The sequence below is a fragment of the Strix uralensis genome, chromosome Z, assembly GCF_047716275.1.
Source record: "Strix uralensis isolate ZFMK-TIS-50842 chromosome Z, bStrUra1, whole genome shotgun sequence".
Lineage (NCBI taxonomy): Eukaryota > Metazoa > Chordata > Aves > Strigiformes > Strigidae > Strix > Strix uralensis.
Window position 1 is genome coordinate 14,590,045 of NC_134012.1, and position 21,726 is coordinate 14,611,770.

Here is a 21,726-nt window from a genome sequence, read left to right on the forward strand (position 1 = left end):
CAGGTGGAATCTCCATGTAATGGCATTGCCACTAGCTAGCTCTAAACTGGTAGAATAGTCCAATAAGGGAGCTAAGCTCTTAGTATTTTAGGGTTTAAATTTTTACCCTTTTTCATAGAATATTTTTGTCTTTTGATTAAGAGATGGAAAGTGTGTATGATTTGTATTTAAGCACAACTATCCTGCATTATTTAAGAGCGAGATTCTTCTATAATACCTAAACAGTTTATGTGACATAGTTTACAAAGATGTTACCTAAATATAATTATCCCCTGCTGCAACACAGCTTAGGCACAACCATCTGCCACTGAACAATGACAGGCAGCTTGAGGAGTTAAAAGAATGGCAATGGAAACCTAAATGAACCATATACGGATTTCTTCTTGTGGGAACCAAACTGTATTAAAAATATTTTTTTTTAACATTGATACATATTCAAAGTTAAAACCAGACAGTGGTCAAATAAATACCCTTTAATAAAGAAAAAAGGAATCATTTTAAAGCACCAAAACTGTGAGTATGATGTTACATTGCATGTACAAGAAGGTGAGTGCAGTACTTTGTGTACAGGTTTAAATTTCTGAGTCATCATAATAAAAAACATGAAATACACAGCAATAAACTCGCATTGCAGAAAAGCTGCACTAAAGAAAAAAGAGTAAAAAGCAGATAAAACTTTTTTAGTTTTTAGGTATTGCTAGAAATGTTTTAGTTTTTTACTTTTTTTTAACATAGTTGTTGCTTAATAATTCATAACATTAAGCATTTTTAGGCATAGTAAATTTGCAGAGTCGTTTACAATAAAATATGCATTTAATATGTCCTTTTGAATATAATGGAGTTAAAGAACTTTCTTAAAGCCAAGCACAATGTGCTAGTAGTGTTTAAGTCTACTGATAATATTGCACAAAGCTAGTGAATGGCAAATTGGTTTTCTTTTTGATTATTTCTTACTTACTCAACAGGCTTAACTACAAAGTGGGTTTCATTAAACTTCACTGGCTTCACTCATGCAAGACAACCTGCAGCCATCTGTATTTCTTAAGCTTTCATCTTACGCTGATGTATTTGTTTGTATTTAAGATGAAATTCAAAACATATAGCAACCACAGTAACATACTGGGAGATCTTAAATGAGTATCCCTAATCCCCAATACCTATTTCCCAATTCAGAAATCAAAAATGTTTCTAAATCTGAAAATCAAGCAAGTCTACAGCAAACTAATCACCAAAGAGGTGACAGTCTCGGGAATAAAATCTCTGCAGAGTTTGGACTATACTCACCAAAATGGCCATTGTCCTTTTTCCTTGTTCCAAATGGACACGCTACTGGTTAGTAGCCTTAGATACCAGCTTTAAATAATACTCTACATTAATATTAGAAACTCAGCAGAGTAAATTCATTGCTTGGTCATTTTCCATATTAGAGGTACGCTAGAGTATTCACATTTGAGAATGGAAAGATGACCTTTTCTGTCAAATTCTGAAGCCCTCGGCCACAGAATATAGAAGACCTGAATCACAATAAAAATACATAAATGTCAGGTTGCAGATTCACTACAATCAGAGCTGGAAGTTTTGGATTAATAGTCAAACTGAACGGGAAGTGCGAAGAACCTATATACAACAGCCCCTCCCAAAAATATATGGGCATGCCCACCCACCTTTGACCCTCCTAAAAATTCTTATAAGTATTTATGTATTAGGCAGCAATTAAATATAAATTCATTTTGTAGGAAAAATTTAAATTACAGTATATTAATACGTTAAAAATAGCCATTGCTGTACTTTTTACAGCACTGATAGCAGTATGTCAATGTGCTTATTACACCGAAGAGCAATTTGCAATCAAGTTTAGGATGACCTAGGATGTCTGTCAGCTCCAGTAGCACTGAAGTCATGCAACGCACTCTCCCAGTAAGGTGCTCTTGTTTACTCCTTTTCTTTGCAAGAAGCTTTGCTTGATCTTAACATCAATTCTGTAGTGCTAGACATAACAACATATTGTGCATGCTTATGAATCATTACCAGAAATATATCCAGGTAATTTAATTACATAAGCATTACAATGGAAAGAAAATCTGATTACACGTGAGCAAACCTGATTTACAAATTACACTTTTGAAATTCAGTGCAACAAACAGAATAAGGGTAACATTAAGTTTCTGTCTTCTCTTAATAAGTTTCTTCAACAATGCACCTATCATTACTTTAGTATTAAACATTACAGAATATAGTGCCTATACTCAAAATGATTCTTTACAAATAATGTAGTGAAGTATGTTGAGTTCTATCCCCGATGCAGCCACAAAAGAACACGATATATAATCATATTAATTTATTTTACAGGTGCCTGGTATAGGATGCAGACTGTCAGATTAAAAAAAAAAAAATCCTTAAAAGTAATGTTTAACAAAAATTACAAAGCCTTCACCTAACCTAGACAGGTAGCTTAACTAACATATGAAAATATAGTAAAGTGAATGAAATAAGATTATTGGTCATTTGTAAAGGATCTGGAACCTCTGTGAATGACAACATGCAATTCATGTTGATACAAATTGAATTTCTGATCAAAAGACTATTGCTGTTTACCTTATATTTTGGTTATTTTAGTAGAAGCTGAGTATTTAATTTCTTGTTCCCACTCAAAAAATTCTTCAGTCCTCACATATGCATTTGTACAATAAACATTATGCAACTCTTAGTATAACTGATCCAGTGAGGTAAAAACAGTTTTAATTTGAACAAGGAAAGAAGTTTCTAAAAATGGAAGAAGCCTGAAAGCTGACAAACTGCTTAAGATAAATGACTAGCAGCAGAACATAGCCACAGCAATGAAGTCCAGCCACAAATTACCAGTAATAGGTGGAAAGGTCTTTTTATGGAGGCTCTCTTTCCTTGCATATCTTTATATGTTTTTTCTGTAGTGATGCTTGCTAAGATTTCTCAAGGACCAACACAATTATTAGTGTTTTTCTCAGCTATGGAGAAACTGATCTCAATATAGGACTGTCCTAATTTCTGTAAGCTTCTTGTGAATATACTTAAAACTTTCCCCATTTGCTGCTATAGCCATCCCCCTGCAAAATTTCACATTACAGAGGATGGAAGGTTTTATGCCTGTATACTACATATGCACGATTTTTGTATCAAAGTGGAGAATTATGTGAAATTGTGACATCTAGTGACTCATGGAGGATTAAAATCCAGGTTTATTTCTTTTTAGCAGTATGTGGAAAAAACCCCATTTACTTTCCACACTGAAGATGGCCATTTTGAACTCATATAAACTGCTATGCTCAGCATAACTATTTGTGTGCGCATAAAATACATGTTCATATGAGAACTCCATTTCTGTAAGCTATTACAGGAATCTAAGATTTCAGCTAAATATAAAACAGATTAAGGATGGTAATTTTTCCTCAATCATGCACACATTTTTCCAACGCAAACATGACAGATCACGTGGCAAACAAATCTGAAGACTGTATTACAGTACAGCATGGAGCTATTTAGATAAATCACAACACAGTGGTAAATTGTAGACACAAATGTTGTGCAAGGGGACCATTGCACCTATACCTTAAAATTACACTATTTTCCTTGGCTTGGAATTTTGCTAGTGTCTCATATGCATACTATAAGGAATAAAACTGCAGGCTGGAAAACAGGAAAAAATGGACATAAAAGTTGCTCAACCACCACTGTTAATTTAGCACTAAGTTTTAGATGAACTGATGATCTGAATGCCATTCTACATCATAGTTCTGCTTTGTGCTACAGCCAAAAATTTGATTACCTTGGTTTTAACATGTGGTGTGACTGGAAATACAGACAGATGGAGAGCAAAAATACACCGCAGCTTACAGTATAGGCAATGTCAAATGATTATGATGAACTTTGAAATGGCTGTTATTGCTGCATGAACACAGTATTAGACAGCTTGCAACTACAGAAAGTAACTCAGGGTTCAGAGAAACAGTGTGAGAAAAAAATACCATGTTGTTTTAGGTCCTTGGAAAGCCAGTATCAAGTGTTTCATAGAGCTGATCTCAGAAAAACACAGACCTGATGACTAATACAGCAAAATTGATACAACTCTACAGTAACACTGCTCACAGGTGCTTTGAAAATGAATGTTAACTAACTTTATAAATAAGGCAACAAGGCTAAGAAAATGCCTGTTGATAGCAAGAGTAAAGTGACATCCTTTCGAGATGTTTGACAGAGCTTTAATTTCAGGACAGCCACAGCAAAACAACTGAAGGGTCCAAGAGCTGAGGTTCCTTTAGGTTACACGGCCTATTGCTAATGTAAGTTCTCATGTTACTCTTTAGATAAGTAAATGGCAAGACATGAAATCTCCTGTTATAAATGTCAACACAGTATGTGTTCCATTACATGACAGCAGCAATGCATGACTCCACTTAAAAAACCCCAAACAAATCCAGATAGTAGTTTGTCTGTCGCAAGAGGAACAGTGAACGGACCACACTACATAAAGGACAGGGACTGTGTATTTCTCAAACACAGTGAGTATCATGCTAGTAAAAATAAAATGCTAGTGAAAATTCAGTTTTCTTAGAATTGTAATTGGCTGACTTTAATATCACATGGAGTTTCTAGATGGCATGAGGCTACTTGGATCTCCATACTGACCTACCTCTCAGTACTGTGGTATTGTAAGAGTAGCTGCCTGCAGCCATTAGTCATAAAGTTTAGGATTACTTCTAAGTATTCACCACAGAGGAAGCTGTAACTCTTCTTTAAAAAGAAAAGAGTCAGGATCAAAAGGGAACTTTTTTTTTCAGCTAGTAGGCTTTTGGGTATGAAATACAAACATTTTTTGCAGCCACTAACGGCAATAATGAAAACCAGCAAGAGAAGCATGATTTTCACAGCTGAATTATCAGTATTATCAGTATGTTTAAGTGCTTTGATCTTTTTTAAAGAAGGCTGCTTAGAGTAATCAAAAGCCATTTTAAACCAAAAGAGAAAAATAATTTTAAGTATGAAATTACAAAATACTGCTTCTTATAACAAATGATAAAAGTATAACTTGGTTCAGCATAGCTAAATATTATTTTAAAAAAGCATGAAAATGTCTACTTTAAAAAGGTGTCAGACCACAAATGACCTTCTAAAAAGTGCTGCAGTATGTCTTGCTAAATGTACCGTGTTGGAAACAAACACATTCTTGAATATGTACTGAATTCAACTCTTATTCTCATTGTGCTGTGGTCACTTGTTACTTTTCATACTGACACACACTTCTTCAAACTAAGAAGACAAAAAAAATCTTAGTTTCATGTTACTGAATTTCAGCTACTGTAGTGCAACTAGGAATTCTGCTCTTTCTGGAATACCACACTGCTACAGAGCAAGCTTCTCTGCAAGGAGCTATTTAGTTGGATTTTCAAGCAGATGATATATTCAGTGCAGTGAAGGGACATTTTATAGCTGGTTTGATGTCTTGGCTGAATCCCAAAGTTACTCTAACAGCAAGTATTCTCCCAACTCAGAATGCCCCCCGCACTTAACTGGCCACACATTACTAACGCAAATAGAAAAAGTGCTTAAGAATAGGGCATTCTTGATTATATAAAATGCACATTAAACAATTCTGCCCCCACCAGAATTTGTTGAACAAATTAAGGAAAAAAGTGACTCAAAAATTAACATTTCAGGCCATTTTTTCCATATACCGAATCATTTGCCAAAGTAAGACTATTTCTCTGCCAAAGAAAGCCTCCTGTGGAATTGATGGTCACAACTGCTGGCTCTGAATTTTCAGAAATGAAGAAGAAAAGTAATCTTCAACTGAGGCTTCTTTTCTCACATCAGTGGCTCTGAATCACCTGTTTGGGAAAAAAGAAAAAGGAACATCTGAAAAGCTAAACAGCTGTACAAATACTCTCTGATCAATGTATTAGGCAATTCCAACATGTAACACTGAGCAGCATCTTCAAAAACCTTGATTCGCTTTGCTCCCAGGGTAATGACACACTAACTCTGGAGCCAGGACACACAGAATATGACCAGGTCTTTTTTTGCCTTCTGGCATTAGTGGCAGTGAACACAGATTAGAGTTTGAAGAGGCCCAAAATACTGGATTAGAAGACTATGGAGAACAAAGCTCACTTCTTATCTGTTACTGTGTCCATCACACCCTGGAACCCAGATTTCACAGTACTTCTAGTACTCTTAATGTACTGTAGTGATTTATGTGTACCATTACATACATTCACAGACAGATAGGCTTGGAATACTTTTGCTAACCAGTAATCTTCTGATTTTTTCATACAGAAGCTACTGCATCTTTATACTGCTTTTTCAGCTGTACTTCCAATACACAGAATGCCTCAACATTTTTGTACGTGGTTTAGACTGTCTGTAAGAAAGGAACTGCTCTTAAAAAAGTTAGTCATAACTTTATGTAGAAGTTATCTCATAAAGCAGGTAATACAAGAGATGACTAGATCTCTTTCAGGGACTGCTATTAGTTTACCTTCAAACTTCAGTAATTAATGAAACTACTTCAGTGGGCAATGTTAATACTCCTTACACATACATTAAGACACTTTTTGGCACTTGATACAACATACATCATCATATCAGATTTAGCCTTCATTCCTAAGGCAAATAACTGCATTACATTTAGCCTGTAAGGATATATATGTATTAAGCATAGTTCATAACGTACGTGCCAATATACTTTTGTATAACTGTTTTCAACCCAACATCTCTAGGCAACTGGTTTTTGCATGTGCATGGCTTCCAGTTAAAAATCTGTAGGTCAATACTAAAGCATGGTATTAAATGGATAACCTTATAGTAAAAAGTACTATTCTGCAGTTTCTACAACAGACTTTCATTAGATTTTACTCGTGTAATAAATTCTGGGTAACCAGTCTATATGTTCAAGCAAGCACACTCATCTATGTGAAAAGTATTTATTTCAGCTGAATTTCACTAGGTGTTTGTCTCAATCTCTGTTCTCCGAGATTATTTCACACACTTCCATAGCAGGGGCCCATTTTTCCCTTCTGAGCTGTTAGCTATTTTGAACAACCGCTTTTCAATCAGATCTGTACTATCTGTTAAATAGTCTCGTCTCATGAAAACGGGAGTGCTTTTATAATAAAATAGGACATTGGTAAGAGAAAGCAGGTCTCAGATGTGTGAAGAACTCCAAAGGGCACACACTCAGAACTCTGATACTGCATCCTGCTCTAGGTCCAAGTGATTTCACGGGACCAGAGTTTGACAGGAGGGCATCCTTAAAAGGGGAAGATACCACAACTGTAGACTGGGAAAAAGAAGACAACAACCAGTGCACTACAGGTACTGCACAGCAGTGATTTTCAGCCTGCACTCTGAACTGCTTCTATAGGGCTGCAAAAGACAGCAGAGGAAAACATGTATTTATGTTGTATGGCAATGTACACGTAAGACTTCTAAGAGGATACACTTCCAATGGAAAATGTTTAGGATGTCCACCAACTAGATTAAAAAAATTCAAAGTCGCTCTTGGAAAATTCCTTTTTTTTTTTTTTTTTTTTTAAATGACCCATAGTATTAAAGCATATTCTTGCTAAAAAAAGACAATCTCAAAGAGTAAATTAAGCTTTACTAAAATCATAAAGTCAAATCAAAGTTTAAATTTTCTCAGTTATCTAGGAAATGAAAAGAGAATAATTGCATTGAGAAAGCCCAGTCAATTCCGAGGCATGTCTTTTCTTATAGCTGTCACTTGATTTCTGAAGAGCTGTGGTAGTGAGTTTTCAGTATGCAAGTATAGAATAAAGTTACATCCAAGCAAAATTATTTTCACTTTGAGTTTCAGCAAGAGTTAAGTACAACTCTACTCCTGGATTTTCAACTCCAGAACTAGCAATACCTTTGGTGTGGAATAGAAGGAGCATGCCATAATTAAACAGTATTAAATCATTAGTGTGGCCAATGGCTAGTTCATGAGGAAATAAAGGCAACATTTATTTTCCTTTTCAAAAATTTTAAATATTATTACTTGAAAATAGCACACCATGGAACAGTTTGAGACATAGTATTTCATAATCACAACAACATTCAGCAGAGGATGTGCTAAGTCACCACCACTTTTTAAACAGCTATAATGCTTTACCAATCATTCCCCAGTTATGGTAATAACTAACCAGGGCAGAAATACCTGATTGTAAACATCCAGAGAGGTTATCTTTTTCCTACTGGTAGCTGTGTTGCAAGGATTACAAATATTTATCTTCCATACTCTTGAAATAGCTTTGATTTCTAAATAGATTTTTAATTCTTTAGATTGTCATACCTTTCTTTTCTCCAAATTTTATGTTTAGTGGGAACTTTCATTAAGACTCAAGTTCATCCACATGCCAGTAGCAGAAAAAAACCACCACAGAAGAACAGCACTATATGCTGTTACTGTAATCAAGAACCTCTTTGTGCTACTGATGCAGCCATAATTTTAAAAACTAATGTCTTGGCAATTTCTGGTTTGTTCTGATATCATTAACTTCATTTGCTGAAGTCCAGTATCTGTACTTTCAGGCACTGTAGCTTAGTATAAGGAAAGTTCATGGGATTTGTATGAATAGCAGAAGTATAAATTATATTTGTATATTTACTATTTATAGTCTGGAAATTCCGTTAAGTCAGAGAGTTTACAGATTGAAACGAAACTATTAAAGTGTCAGTCACATAGGGTAACCAATGAGATTTCAATGTGTTCAGCAGTCAAATCTAACTGTCCTTCACTTGGAGCTATTCAGTCCAAAGTAATAAACATGCTAAATTTTTACAAGGCTAGAAGTAATTAGAAAATAAGTACAAGGTGTGTCCAAGAGTCATTGTGCTGCTTTGTTACTTAAAAACTTTTTACAGCTTTTTGGTAAGCTGCAAACGGTCACTTCAAACTTACTAAACAAAGTAAGAGGTTTTTAAAGGATCAGTCCTGTCAATATTCAGCAAAAGTATTCAAACAATAAAAGGCTAAGATGTTGCCTAATAAAAAGTTTTCCTTACTATAAACCTTAAATTCTTTGAAAAGTCAGTGATACTAAATTCATATGTGCATGTTTTAACACATTGGATATCAGTTTAGTCACATTCATACTAAGTTTCCTAGAATGCACAACCTGAGGCTTAGCCGTTATTGTTATACAAAAAGTGTTGAAGAAATTTTTCTTTTTAAATGTAGGTTAATTACAGGTTAATTTTCCCAGTCTGTGCAAGGCAAACTCTCCTCTTCATCCTCCGATTCAGGTGATGCTTCCTTAATTCGTCGCAATGCTTCATGGATGCTCCTTGTCAGAGGGTCAGTATCAGGCAGAATTGTAAAGGATTCTCTCAAAACATCTTTCTGCACTTTCTTCAGTTTCACCCCTTTCCTGATCTGTGCCAAGATATTATTGCTATCATCTTCATCAGGAAAAGGAGGGAGACTTCTCTGCTCAACTTTTCTTAAGTGAAAGCTGCCACGCTTCAAGGAAGCCAGCACTTCATCCATCGGGGAACTCACTGCAGTAAATCAAATTCAGTATTATTTTTACTAAATTTTATTAGTCTTCATTTATATTTCCTACAGACCAAAAAGTAGCCGCATACTATTAATCTGATAGTCTATACCATAAGTATAATGGTAGCTCCAATATTCGTTTAGTCTACAAGTTTATCTTCCCTGTTACCAGGTCAAAACTGGTTTACACAGGCAATTACAATTTCTGAAACCATTTAACCTCCTATCAGGCAGGTAGTAAACCTTTTTGCACAAGATGGCTTCCTCTTTGCAGTCAGAAAAATCAAAATAGCTGCAATGAATCCAACACAATGAAAGTGTTTACTAAATTATCTTTTTTGACTTCAAAACTTAGGTAGTGAGTATGTATCTTAAGTATTAGACTGTGTAGTCTATTCTCAGCACTTGCATTTTGTGGCTAATTTTACATATTGTATGATTATTACCACACGGCAGTGAGAGACGCAGCAGCAACAGCATGCATTTTCCTGCTTCTCTGGATTAATGTATATATTAGCACCTAGTCACAGTGTGCCTGTATAAATTCCCTTCCTTTACAGTTAATGAAAACAGAGAAAAGTTAATACTTTTATCACAAATCCTTTATCACCAATACGAAACTAGTTCTCTGCAGAAATAAAAATCAGGCTTTGGCTCGTTGAAAAACTACAAGTGAATGCATTATAATAAAGTACAACAGTTTGAAATAGCTCACATGCACTAGCACATATACCATCCAGCACATAGCAACCAATAGATTAATACACATCTCCAGTTCTTTTTTGTGTATTTTTAAAATTCATTTTGCATCTATGAGTGTGCTTTGTTCATCTGACTAATGGCCCAGACAGTTGGAACAGACACAAGGAAAAGAGAAAAATAGAATAATAATACAGGACTGCACATTTAATGGAGGAAGGAAGGATTGTAAAACACTCGTCTGTCATACAGAGACAAGTTTCTGAAGCCCATACTTGGAACATCTCTGGAAACGCAGAGCAGCAGGTAGAGTGCTGCTGCAGACATCAACAATACTCTTAAGAGGGAGGATATAATTTGATTTTATATTTGTCATTTTATGATGTATATCAAATTGCACACACAATATGTGCTCTATATAAAATTACAAGATAAAAGGGGTATCAGAAAAATAAACAATAGGACTACAGAAAAAGAAGGGAGCACAGCAGCATCAAAATTGACAATGAACTTAAGACACTGTACCTGCAACCTGCAAGATTCTTAAGAGCTTAAAAATTCTGTAACTATGCTGTTGCTTCAAGGGTTTTCAGTTATTTAAGGACAAATCTAGAGGAAACACTCTTGTTTCTGTCTGATTGATGAAGACAGTTCTAATTTTGATTTTATCTGGATGAGGGAAAATGTCAATAGAGGGATGTTTTCTGTAGCAGTAGCTGACAGAGCCAGATAGAATTTTTAATAAAATGTTATTACTGTCATATTACAGCAGTGTGAATCAAGGCCCACTTGATGTACTTTTTCTCAGTGACTTCCAGTAAAACAGTTCAGCCGAGTGCTTTTGAAAAACTCATCTCTGATTTTTGAATAAAAACTTTGCTCCAATATAGCATGTTTCACCGAAACACCAGGATTATTTTGTTCAAGCATGGCTGTCATTCTCCCCATTTTATATATGGGATAAACAGTTAAAAGTAAGTAGCACAGACTCAACAAGTTGTAACACATCTCCCAGCTCAGCCCTGTGCTCTATTCATTCTCCTCAGTTTCCAAAGAAGTTTTTGATCTTTTAACTATTTATTAACATGCTTTGCTGAATGATTACAGATTTAATTTCCAACTGTAGTTAAATGTATATATCCTTATTCAGCTCTCAAGGGTACTTGAGGGTCTGTGGATTTTTGTATGAAAATTTGAAGAAACCTTGAAAAAAGCATTCTCAAGGTTTCCTATGTCCCAAGACAAATATTCATTTTACTAGGTCATGAATTATGTAAAATTCTGTTATTAAAAAAACCTCACACTCAAGGTGAAGCATATATTTGCAGTGCTGGCTGTAAACTAGACAGGAAAATATTCTTCTAGACAACATTTAGCTGCCTTTTTTGGCTAGTCTAACATGATATATCATAGACTCAGTTGCGCAAGTGTTTTCTGTGTAACTGAACAAGTACACCACACACTGTCATAAAGATCCTAACATCTGTTTGTGTTGCCAACATTTGTCAACTGGAAAAGATTTAACAACTTTCCCATTAATACACTTTTCTATAGAGTAATTCAAAAGAGGAACTGATATGCATTACAATTACACAGAAATTAAAACATTACCTCTCCTCCTCTGTAAACCCTCCAGATCACCAGTCTTCTTAAGCTTCTTCTTGGCACTGACTAGCTGACTGCTGTCAAAGAGATGTGCTGGTGGGACACCAGAAGAGTGCTGGACTCCCTTCTCCTCACTCTGACGTTTAACAAAGCTGTCACTTTTCTCTAAGGATTTGGTGGCATCTTCCTTGGAGGGTAAAGGTGGAGGCGGAGGTGGAGGTGGTGGAGGCAAAATGGGTGGAAGCTGTACTACAGTAACAGTCTCTGGTTGAAGCTCATTAATGGTGAGTGGAGAAGTACTAACATGAGGCAGTTCAGAGGTAACACCATTGGGAGGTAACGAAATATCCTGAAGTTGTTCTAAGCTTGTGGACTCCTGCACTTGCAAAGGCTGAACTGCATTCTCCAATTCCACCTCTTCACTTTTCTCTTGGATTTGTATAGTCGCTGGCAAAGACTGAGGTTGATTGACACAGGACACTGAGCTGGCCGCACATTTTCTTCTTGCATGAGCCAGCCGTAGTCTGGTTGATTTAAGTATTACTTGCCCAGGGTACCGCTAAAGTGAGTAAGTTATTGACAGTTAGATAAGTACATGCAACGCACTATTCCAGATTCTAAGTACCCATTGTTAGGGTTTGCCTTTGACAAGTAGAATTCATCTGCTCTTTTCATTCATTTTGCTCTGGATGTAAAACCAAAGCAAATATATCCTCACCTTTATGCAAAAAAAAAGATCCATTTTCTTAATTTTTATTCTTGGTTAAGTCACAATGTACACGTGATTGGTCTAGTCAGGGATATACATGTGTTAGAATTAGGATTTCACTAAGAACCAGACTGTACATTCAAAACTGTTTTTTATGGAAACTTAAATACAAAATTCCCGCTTGCTTTCCTTTTCTAAAACTGGTCAATGGCTCCCTCTGCAACAAAGTCCTTTCTGACCTAATATACTGGCCTTAGATGTGAATCATACTGCTTAAAAAGGAATCTCTTGAAAACATCAAACATTTTGAGACTTTCCAAAGTATTTTTAATCTAGTTCTTAAATTTGCTGCCTCAATATGTGTCTTTTCCTATTAGTTTCATCATTGGCATTTTTCTGCAAAAATTTAAACTGCTTCTGAAAGAGAGGTCTAATACATTTTACACAATTTTGGTAGGTCTAAAGCAGTAGAGATCATAACAATATAAACATGCTCATACATAAAGTCAGTTCACTAATGGTTGCTGATTAAAATAAGTAAATTTGCTTTAATTTACTGAAGCTATGCAATTCAAGCCTTGCAAACAATAGGGATATGAAAAGTGTACTGCTGAACAAGACAGATTTCCAGTAAAGAAACTTCTCATACCTGTATTTTTTAATGTATTCATCAAAACAAAGTCTTTCCCAATTAATACTGTCTCTATTTTCTTCCACTTCCACCCCTTTGCTTATTCTTTCCCCTTCATTCCATCTTCTATCCATTTTCTGATACTTATATTGTAATAGGAGGGGGCAGTTATTGGCAGGTGTTCTAGCAATCAGTAGTAGTGTTGGTATGTCAGACAGTAATGCTCTTTGAGGAAATACCATTTAGATTATACTTCTTTAAGGAATATTTGCTAAGTGTCTTGTCACAAGATACAGATGTAAGACTGAACAGAAGCTTATTACATCACTGGGAATGCAACAACCAGAAGAATTCGTTACCACCAATGCCATATTTTGTTGTAGATCTTCCAAAGAACAGTTAATTGCACAATGAAAGAGAAAAGCTAACAGGATAGTATAGTCCTAGCATGAGTGAAAATGTCTTTTGCAAAAGAAACTGGTGGAAAAGAACAACTATTCTTCTGTTACCTGTTTGAATGTGCGAAGTCTGTCCAGTGTTTTCTGTCGTTCCTGACTAACCCAGGAGCTCTTCCTTTCCTCTTCATCTTGTAATTGATCTTGCTTCTGAGAAAATACATGGAAAACACGTAAATATTACATCCAATGCTATGTTTAGCATAATTTTAAAAAAATCAATTAAAATTACTCTTCTACTGATTGTTAAGAATTACCTAAGAATCTACTTCTCAAATAAACACATTTCTGAACTTCAAAACTTGGCCTTTGTGTTCCCCTTAAAACACAGTACATAATTCCTGTTTTATAATCTCAAAGAAATGCAAAGCTCAGTAAAGAAAGATTTCAGTCTGGAACTGGAACACTTGAAGACTTGTTACCTTGAAAGATGAGAAAATCTAGAGCCGTAACAGAATATTGAACTGAAAACAGCCCCCTTAAATTAAAAATGGTTTAAATTAGCCAGACAGCAAACCAGTATCCATTTTCTCTCATTCCAAGGACAAAATGACAGTCCAAATTGCAACGTTGCCCATTTAAAACAAGTCATATTAGTATTTTCGCAGTGCAAGAAATCACAGAACTCACTGCCACAAAGTTCTGAATCCAATACTGAGCAAATTAACATTTTCATTATAATTTACAACAGTAAATGAAAGTTTTTTATTTAATTAACTTAAGCTGTCATTATTTAATCCGCCTTGATTTTCTGTAATCTTACAGAATAAATAAATAAAGGTTTCGCTCTTCCTTGCAGCTAAGACAGCTGTATTTTTTTCTTGTTTGGGGATCTTACCTCAGTGAAAACGCACATTTGGATCCACCTCCTCTAACTAGTCATCCATTTTCACAAAACTTCAAAGTTACTACATCTTTGAAACAAAACATTACTCTTCAAATTTACTGAAAGTGGATGCTAGTTATCAGGTTGCAAAAGTCATTGTATGTTATCAGGAAAAGTGATAGAACAAGTGACTATAAAGAAAAAACCCTGAGCAGAAACAACAGCTTTACTTTTTAAATGACTCACAGCATTTAGTATTACTTTTAAAAGCTCATCTTCACCATCACAATTAAAAATTCTGATCATTTTTGTGAACTTTTATTGTCATTCAGTGAACACAAAAGCAGTGTCTGCCTGCCTGCCATTTTCAGAAGTCACCTAGTGGCCTGGTGTCCTTCATAAAGAGCCAACTCCTGTGATTTGTAAGGAAGTAAGTATAGATGCATTAGGAAGAGGAAGAGGAGAACAGGTCTGAAAAATAGTAAGGACAGGAAACAGGAAAAGGTGAAGAGGAATAGAAACATGTAGTGAAAATAACAGAGCAATGGGGCAAAGACATTAAAACAGAAGCATAAAGAAAATATTATAGCAGGAAGAAAGGATAGGTCTACCACCACACCTGCATGTTACATACGCAATCAGATCAAACTTCTGAAGCAGTCTCAAACTCAACGGGGTTCTTTGTTTTGGTTTGGGTTTTTCTGGGTTTTTTTTGAATAATAGTGAAATTGCAATTCTTATTTGGTTTCAGGTTTGGACAGCCTTGAGGTTATCTTTTAAAAATTCTTCATGAAAACCCCCGGCTGAAAACCTATTTTACAATAATAGTAGAAATTTTCAGTCACACTATTAACAGAAAAAAAGACCAAAAAAATTAGCTTAAGGTTCTTTATATAGTGCAAGCGGGCAATTCCACAAAATAAGTAACAAAAAAGCTGTGTAGTGTTTGATAGACAAGAAAATCCTTCAGTTTTGTCAAGTCTTATTTTTAAGAGTGATAAATGGACTACAATCCACACAGCAAACTCCTTTGCCTTATTGTAAGAATTTTTTTCTAAGTTCCTGAAAGAGTATGCCAATGCATACTGTCTTTCACAAGTAGCCTTTTCATAAAATAAATTATGCAGCTGATTTCCTGCACAAATGTATCAATGTTAAAAATGTATAAGGATGAAACAGAATCACTTCTGCTAATCTAATTGAAGCCTGAATTAAAGAGACTTGGATTTCAATGCATCTTTGTCAGTGATCTTTATTAAATATTGATACTATATCAGCTCCCAAGACCTAGCCCAGAATTTGAATATTCTATGATGTTCAGCACAAGACTTAGACTGGCTAGCCTGTTCTCTGTGATGAGACTGTGCAGAGAATTGTGGAGCATACAGCTGCAACTACATCTTTATACAAGTTAATTCTTTTGTAGAAAGAAGAAAAATAATGAACAAACTTATTAAGATTCAAGAACAAATGTGTATGGTTTTCTTACTCATCTCAACATATCTGACGCCACACTGAGAGATGTCCGTAATCATCTATGTGCACATGGTAACAAACTACATGCAGACTAACCCTAGCAGTAATCATTTAAGACTGTGAAACTAGCATGAAAGAACTGTTTTATTTGCTTGGGTTCTATGTCCCCCTTACCAGCATAATATGATACAGAAATCCATGGTGCAAAGGTCAGGGATACACACCATCTTTTAAAACCAGCTATCACTCTGAATACTCACCTAATGAATGTATAATGAGGAATGCAAGCTATCAACTAAAGGCTAAACTCAATAGCAGAAAACTCAAACTTACTAGCTGAACAGCATGGTGCATTTTGTATTCCTCCTCACTCTGGTGACGCTGCTGGATCTTTTCATTATGCTTTGCGATACAGATCTCCTGTAGAGACAGAAAATGTTATCTATAGAATATGATTTTAAAATATCAATTCACAGGGTATAATGTCATATTTCACCAATAACACTAGGAATTAGAAAAGTAAAAATTACAAAGCCTATCTAATCTTAGAGTAAAACCATAAAATGGAAACAAAACCAAGACAGACAAACCCAAACCTGTTACTTTTAACTGTCAAAAGAATATACACAAGTAACAGTTGCTTAAAAAGTTTGTTTCTATGATACCAGTACGAAAGTCACACCAAACACCAATTTGTCAAATACTTCATAAACCCGTTGTGTAACTCCATGTATTTATATACATGGATAATAACTCTCAAAATATACTACATATATGCATTTATGCAACTAAAGAGCTTCTCATTTACAAGTGTCAGTTCATCTTTTGCATGCACACTCTGCAAGCACAAACATTAATAAAGTTGTAACAATTTTACACATGCACAAACAGGTTCACTTATGTTCATGTGTGTAACATCTGGTTTAAAAACAAGCATTTATTACATTGCCTGCAAATAAGAACAGGTTAAAAAAAAACCCAGAGCACGTGCAGGAATTTAGAATAGTGACAAGACATGTTCATAGGACAATACTGACAGCCAGGAAATTAGACAGTACGTACAGTGAAATCAGGCCTGGTACAAGCACCACACAGAACTATGATAAACTTTTATGTGTAGTCAGAAATACATCTCATGGCTGTGTAAGAGAGGGCAGTGTTAGGAAGCAGTCTGGAGTGTGACTGCAGCTAGAACACCAAAGAGATGGGCTTCCCAGGCATCAGTCAGTTTGACTTACTGGGTGGAGCCAGACAGGAGCTTTGCCATTGAAAGCACTGCTTGGGGGAGCTGATGGAGTTATCAGACATCAAGCAAGATACTACAGTAGTGGCAGAAAGACACAAAAACAAGGAGGGGAGGGGTAAAAAAAAAAACCCATCATTTTGGACACTTGGACAGCTCCTATGGACAAGCTGCCTATGGACATACTACGATCACATAGAAAGGTAGCCAGTGTTCCTGTATAGCACAGAAGTACTATGCCGTCTCGAATGTTTCTAAACAGTAAGACCATCAATGTTGCTACCATATACAGGTAATCAACAAGAGCATAAGTTTCTGTGGAAATACCATCCTAGATTCATCAGAGGAATATATATATATATATATATATATATATATATATATATATCTAAACACTGCTGGGCTTTGTGTTTGTTTGTGGAGTTTTTTTCTCTGATGAAAAGAGTTTAATTAATACAGCTGGAAAAGTTAATCCATTTAATTTGTAACTGTCAAAGTACAAACTACCTAACTTCTGCATTTCAAAGACACAGCAATAGCTTCAGAATATTACTAGAGAATCTGACTTTTTGTAATACTACTACTTATTTACCTTTAGAGTTTATTCTCTATTTATGTGCTAAGTTCAATTAAAAGTCTTATAAAATAACAAGGAATGTATGTTATGAGATACAAAAAAAAGTATTATAAAATAATCAGAAAATGTATGTTAGGTTTGGTTTTTTTGACATGTCACTTGGGGGCCACACTGTTATGAAACATTTTCTCTTTATCATCAGTATTTAAGTCTTTCTGATTAAGAGCAATAATGAAAGATATTTTAAGCAGGTAAAGAGGATAAACCAGACCAAAACATATTTGGTGCTGACTTTGTAGTAACGAACAACCTTCTTTAATGTAATTAGATCTGTATGACTTGAAATAACAAAAGACTAGGAGGGGCTGAAAACATGTTGCAGCACGGGATTAGAAATCTGAATCATCTTAAATAATTAGAGAAGTGGTCAAAAAAAAAAAAGGTTGCAATTTCTGCAGTTTCGTAGGGACAAATGCTAAGTTCTACTTGTAGACAAGATTAAGTGACTGCAAACAAAGAATGAAGAAAAAAAACAGCCAGGTGGCAGCATTAAAGAAAATTATCTGGATGATTATGGCAGATGACAAGTTGAACATGAACCAACAAACTCCATCAAAAAAAGAAAACATCATAATTGGGCGTATGAGCAGGAATACAGCCCGCTGCACATGTGAAGCAGTCCTTCCTTCTCAGCACTGGGAAAGCAGGAGCATTACATCCAGTAAGAGCCACACTTTAAGAAAGATGTTGACCAACTGTATGGAACTGAGAGAGCATCAAGAAGCAACATTCATTTCTCTTTTAATCACCTGACTTCACAGTATCAAACTGTATTTCTACTAAAGAGATAAAAAGGGAGAGCTGAGGAACCACATCAATTCTAATCACTGGATAAACTACCACATTTAAGACTAGTAACGTGTAATATACATAAAAAGAGATCCACATTAGTATTATATTTAACTAGTTCTGGAGAGCCTTGCTTTCAGATTGAAAAGCATCCCAAGTAAAAGGTTAGTTTCTCATTTAGTAAGCTCAGTATGTGAAGAAACCATATTTTAAGTTTTCTGTGTTGTTACACCCTTATGTTGTAGTAGTAATAACAACAACAATAATAATATGAAAGCATACCAAGTAACCCTATGCCACCTGTTTTGGCATGGGCTATGCTTTAAACTGTGGTCCTGCATAGTAGTCAAGGTGTCTTATCAAATGGACATGACAGCGTGTGAAGAAGCTTTCTAGATCAAAGCACACATTACAAACATACCCCAAACAGCTTCACCAACAAATTGCTTCTCCCAGTCTGCTCATGATAAAGAATACTCTTCCTGGATGTAAAATAATTCAATTTCTGCACAACTATTTTTCCAAAAGTATTTTTCTAGATGCCTCCTACACCATCTTTTTTAACTCGACTCTTTGCTATAAATCTACCTCCCTAATAAAACAGCTCCTTGTTCCATATGATAACCTAATTAATACTACTGTGCAGCCAGCAGGGGGTAGACTGGGATAATAATAGCGATATCCTTCATAAAAAATCCATTAACTAGCTTTCAAGAAATATGAAAAAAAAGTGAGACTATTAAATCTTATTTTTTTTATAATAAATCTTATTTTTTAATAACTGTCAGCAGCACAAAGGAACATCAGGAAATGATTGCTTAAAAAATGCAAATAGGTGTGTATAAAAAAATATGAGAATAAAGAGTTTATACTCATGGTAGTACAGTGAAAGAACATCAACATCTCTAAAACTAAATTTAAAAAATGCTGGCTCAGTTATTCAGAATCGAAGATAAATGAGGTTTATAACAAACCTTTAGCAAAAGTTTCTAAATAAAGGTTTGGCACAATTATTTGACAACATCATTAACAAATAAGAGGATCAACTGCAAAAACAGCAAAAGGAATTTCTGAAAAACAAAATTAATAGAGACTATAGTCACAGAAATTTATATTTGTATTACATATAGTCTTATTCTATACAAAGTAATTGATTCCTTTTCACTACATTATCTCCTCAACAGAAAATATTTTCAAATATCCAGTTGATGAAACAACCTCCTCCAAAAAATAAAAAACTGATGATGGAGAATAATTTCCTATTGTTTTCTTAATTATGATATCTGCTGCTAGAAAGGAGGCATTCTCCTAAGGGAATCTTCATTTGCCAATAACCTAATAATAAACAAGGACTGTAATTTCTAAATATATCACAAGACTGTGGAATACACCACTTAATGCACAGCTTCCTTACTGACAAGGAAAAAAAAATGCAAAAGAAACAAAAAGACCAAAACCTCAACAACCCAATCCAGAACAGAACACTTGTTTACAGGTCTGTTTTAAGATACTTTGCTGAAACAAGCATGGTCAGAAACACAATCTGAAAAACATTAAGTAGACTCTCATCTCAGTTCAACAATAAATATTGCTTAATTGAGAGAGACAGACACACTTTGAGAAAGAGACCACATAGTAAGTACTTTCCAAAGGAACCCTCAAAAACTCATTCTTTTCTCCACTTAGCATTCAGTCATCACTGTGCTCGTTCTCACCATCTAGAATCTGCTCCTGTATCCCATCTGTATCTTTGTTCTGCATGTTTAACTTAAACTGCAAATTCTTCAGGGCAAGAACCCTTCTTTCCTCCCAGTTTTGTAACGTACAGCTGCCCAAATCAGGCACTATGAATAGTGCTCATTAACAATGTTTTGTGATATCACTAGAATGGTCACTCAAGATACAAAGCTTCTTTATGTTTGAATCAAAGCCACAGGAGCCTTGATTTTCAGGTAATTACTAGTAAACTTAGTAGGGCTCTGCATTAGTCAGCAATAATAAGAGCAGCTACAGTAAATACCTCTACCATAAATATCCATCAAAATGGCTATGTTCTTTTCTGCCCAATGAGTGTCACAAAATGGCACACAACAACAGCTTCTGCCTACTCTTTTTCTTCAAATAAAAATATTTTATCTCTCCCTGCAAGTTTAAATACACATTATTCTAATCTGCGATTTCTTTAGAAGCTGAAAGCTATGTATGTCATTGCAGCGCTCAACTGCAGATAATGCTACGCTGGGCAATGAAATCAGTGAAGAGCTGGAACTAGTTCTGAGAGCACTGTGATGTCCATGCTGTGACATCCAGCAGTGAAATTCGACATGGAGCCATTACCTCAGGTCCTGAAAGCAGTATAGCAACATTCTTCCAGCACACTGTTGAGTAGACATCACTGTATTACTCCTGCACACAGACCCAGACAAGCAATACTACCGTAAATAACTCTGCACCATTTCTCAGTACACAGGTAGGCATGCTACAACTAGTGTTACAACTAGTGTTGCATCCTAGAACTAATTCCTTCAGTTTAAACAAGGTATTTTATCACAGCATAACCTTGAAACAAATGAGCCAATTGAAGGTGATTAGTTCATTATACAGATAAGAAGGCACGCTAAAAAAATCTCTACTCCTGCTTCAGGGTTGCTTCTTGATTTGTTAAATCCCGTAAGTTGTAAGTAAGGAACAGCAATCAGGCTGTCGCTTTTAAACAGGTTTGTCTACTCTGTAAGGTGCCAGCAATGTCTTTTCATATTCAAGAGAAAATAGCCTAACTAATATAATGTGGCCTACGTTATTTAGCATAACATGACAGGATCTATTCCTTGAAATACTAAAAAGCCCAAGTTCTTGATACTTTTTGTTTTTACAAACTCACATAAACAAATTCAATGACTCTGAGCAAACTACTTTCCACAACTGGCCATCAAAAGACTTTTCTTTTATAATAATTTATTTGCAGTCTTCTCCATATTGTGTTAAACAGAGACAGGACCATTACTGAAGGAAGAAATAAAAAACCCAAAATACAAAATGTATCAACTGCTGTTTTGTTTGATCTGCTTCAGATTCAGGTACAGAAATAGATATATTAGTTATGAAAGGGAGACAAGACTTGAAG

At 35.2% G+C, this 21,726-nt stretch overlaps 1 protein-coding gene across 3 annotated transcripts in view; it reads right to left on the reverse strand.

Moving 5' to 3' along the window:
• Positions 1–458: 458 nt before the first annotated feature.
• The window catches only part of JMY (junction mediating and regulatory protein, p53 cofactor), a 70,175-nt gene continuing 48,907 nt past the window's right edge, over positions 459–21,726 (reverse strand). Inside the window, exons 7-11 of one of the 3 annotated variants that reach the window (XR_012627179.1) lie at positions 16,267–16,353; positions 13,686–13,781; positions 11,843–12,395; positions 9,153–9,534; positions 459–5,861 (exon numbers count right to left, since the gene is read on the reverse strand). Coding sequence is in view for 2 of the 3 variants with exons in the window: in XM_074856697.1 (XP_074712798.1) it covers positions 9,227–9,534; positions 11,843–12,395; positions 13,686–13,781; positions 16,267–16,353 (1,044 nt within the window). In the remaining variant the exon portion in view is untranslated. Of the gene's footprint in view, positions 5,862–7,616; positions 9,535–11,842; positions 12,396–13,685; positions 13,782–16,266; positions 16,354–21,726 lie in introns of those variants that run through there. The other 2 variants (XM_074856697.1, XM_074856696.1) reach the window with 2 other exon arrangements.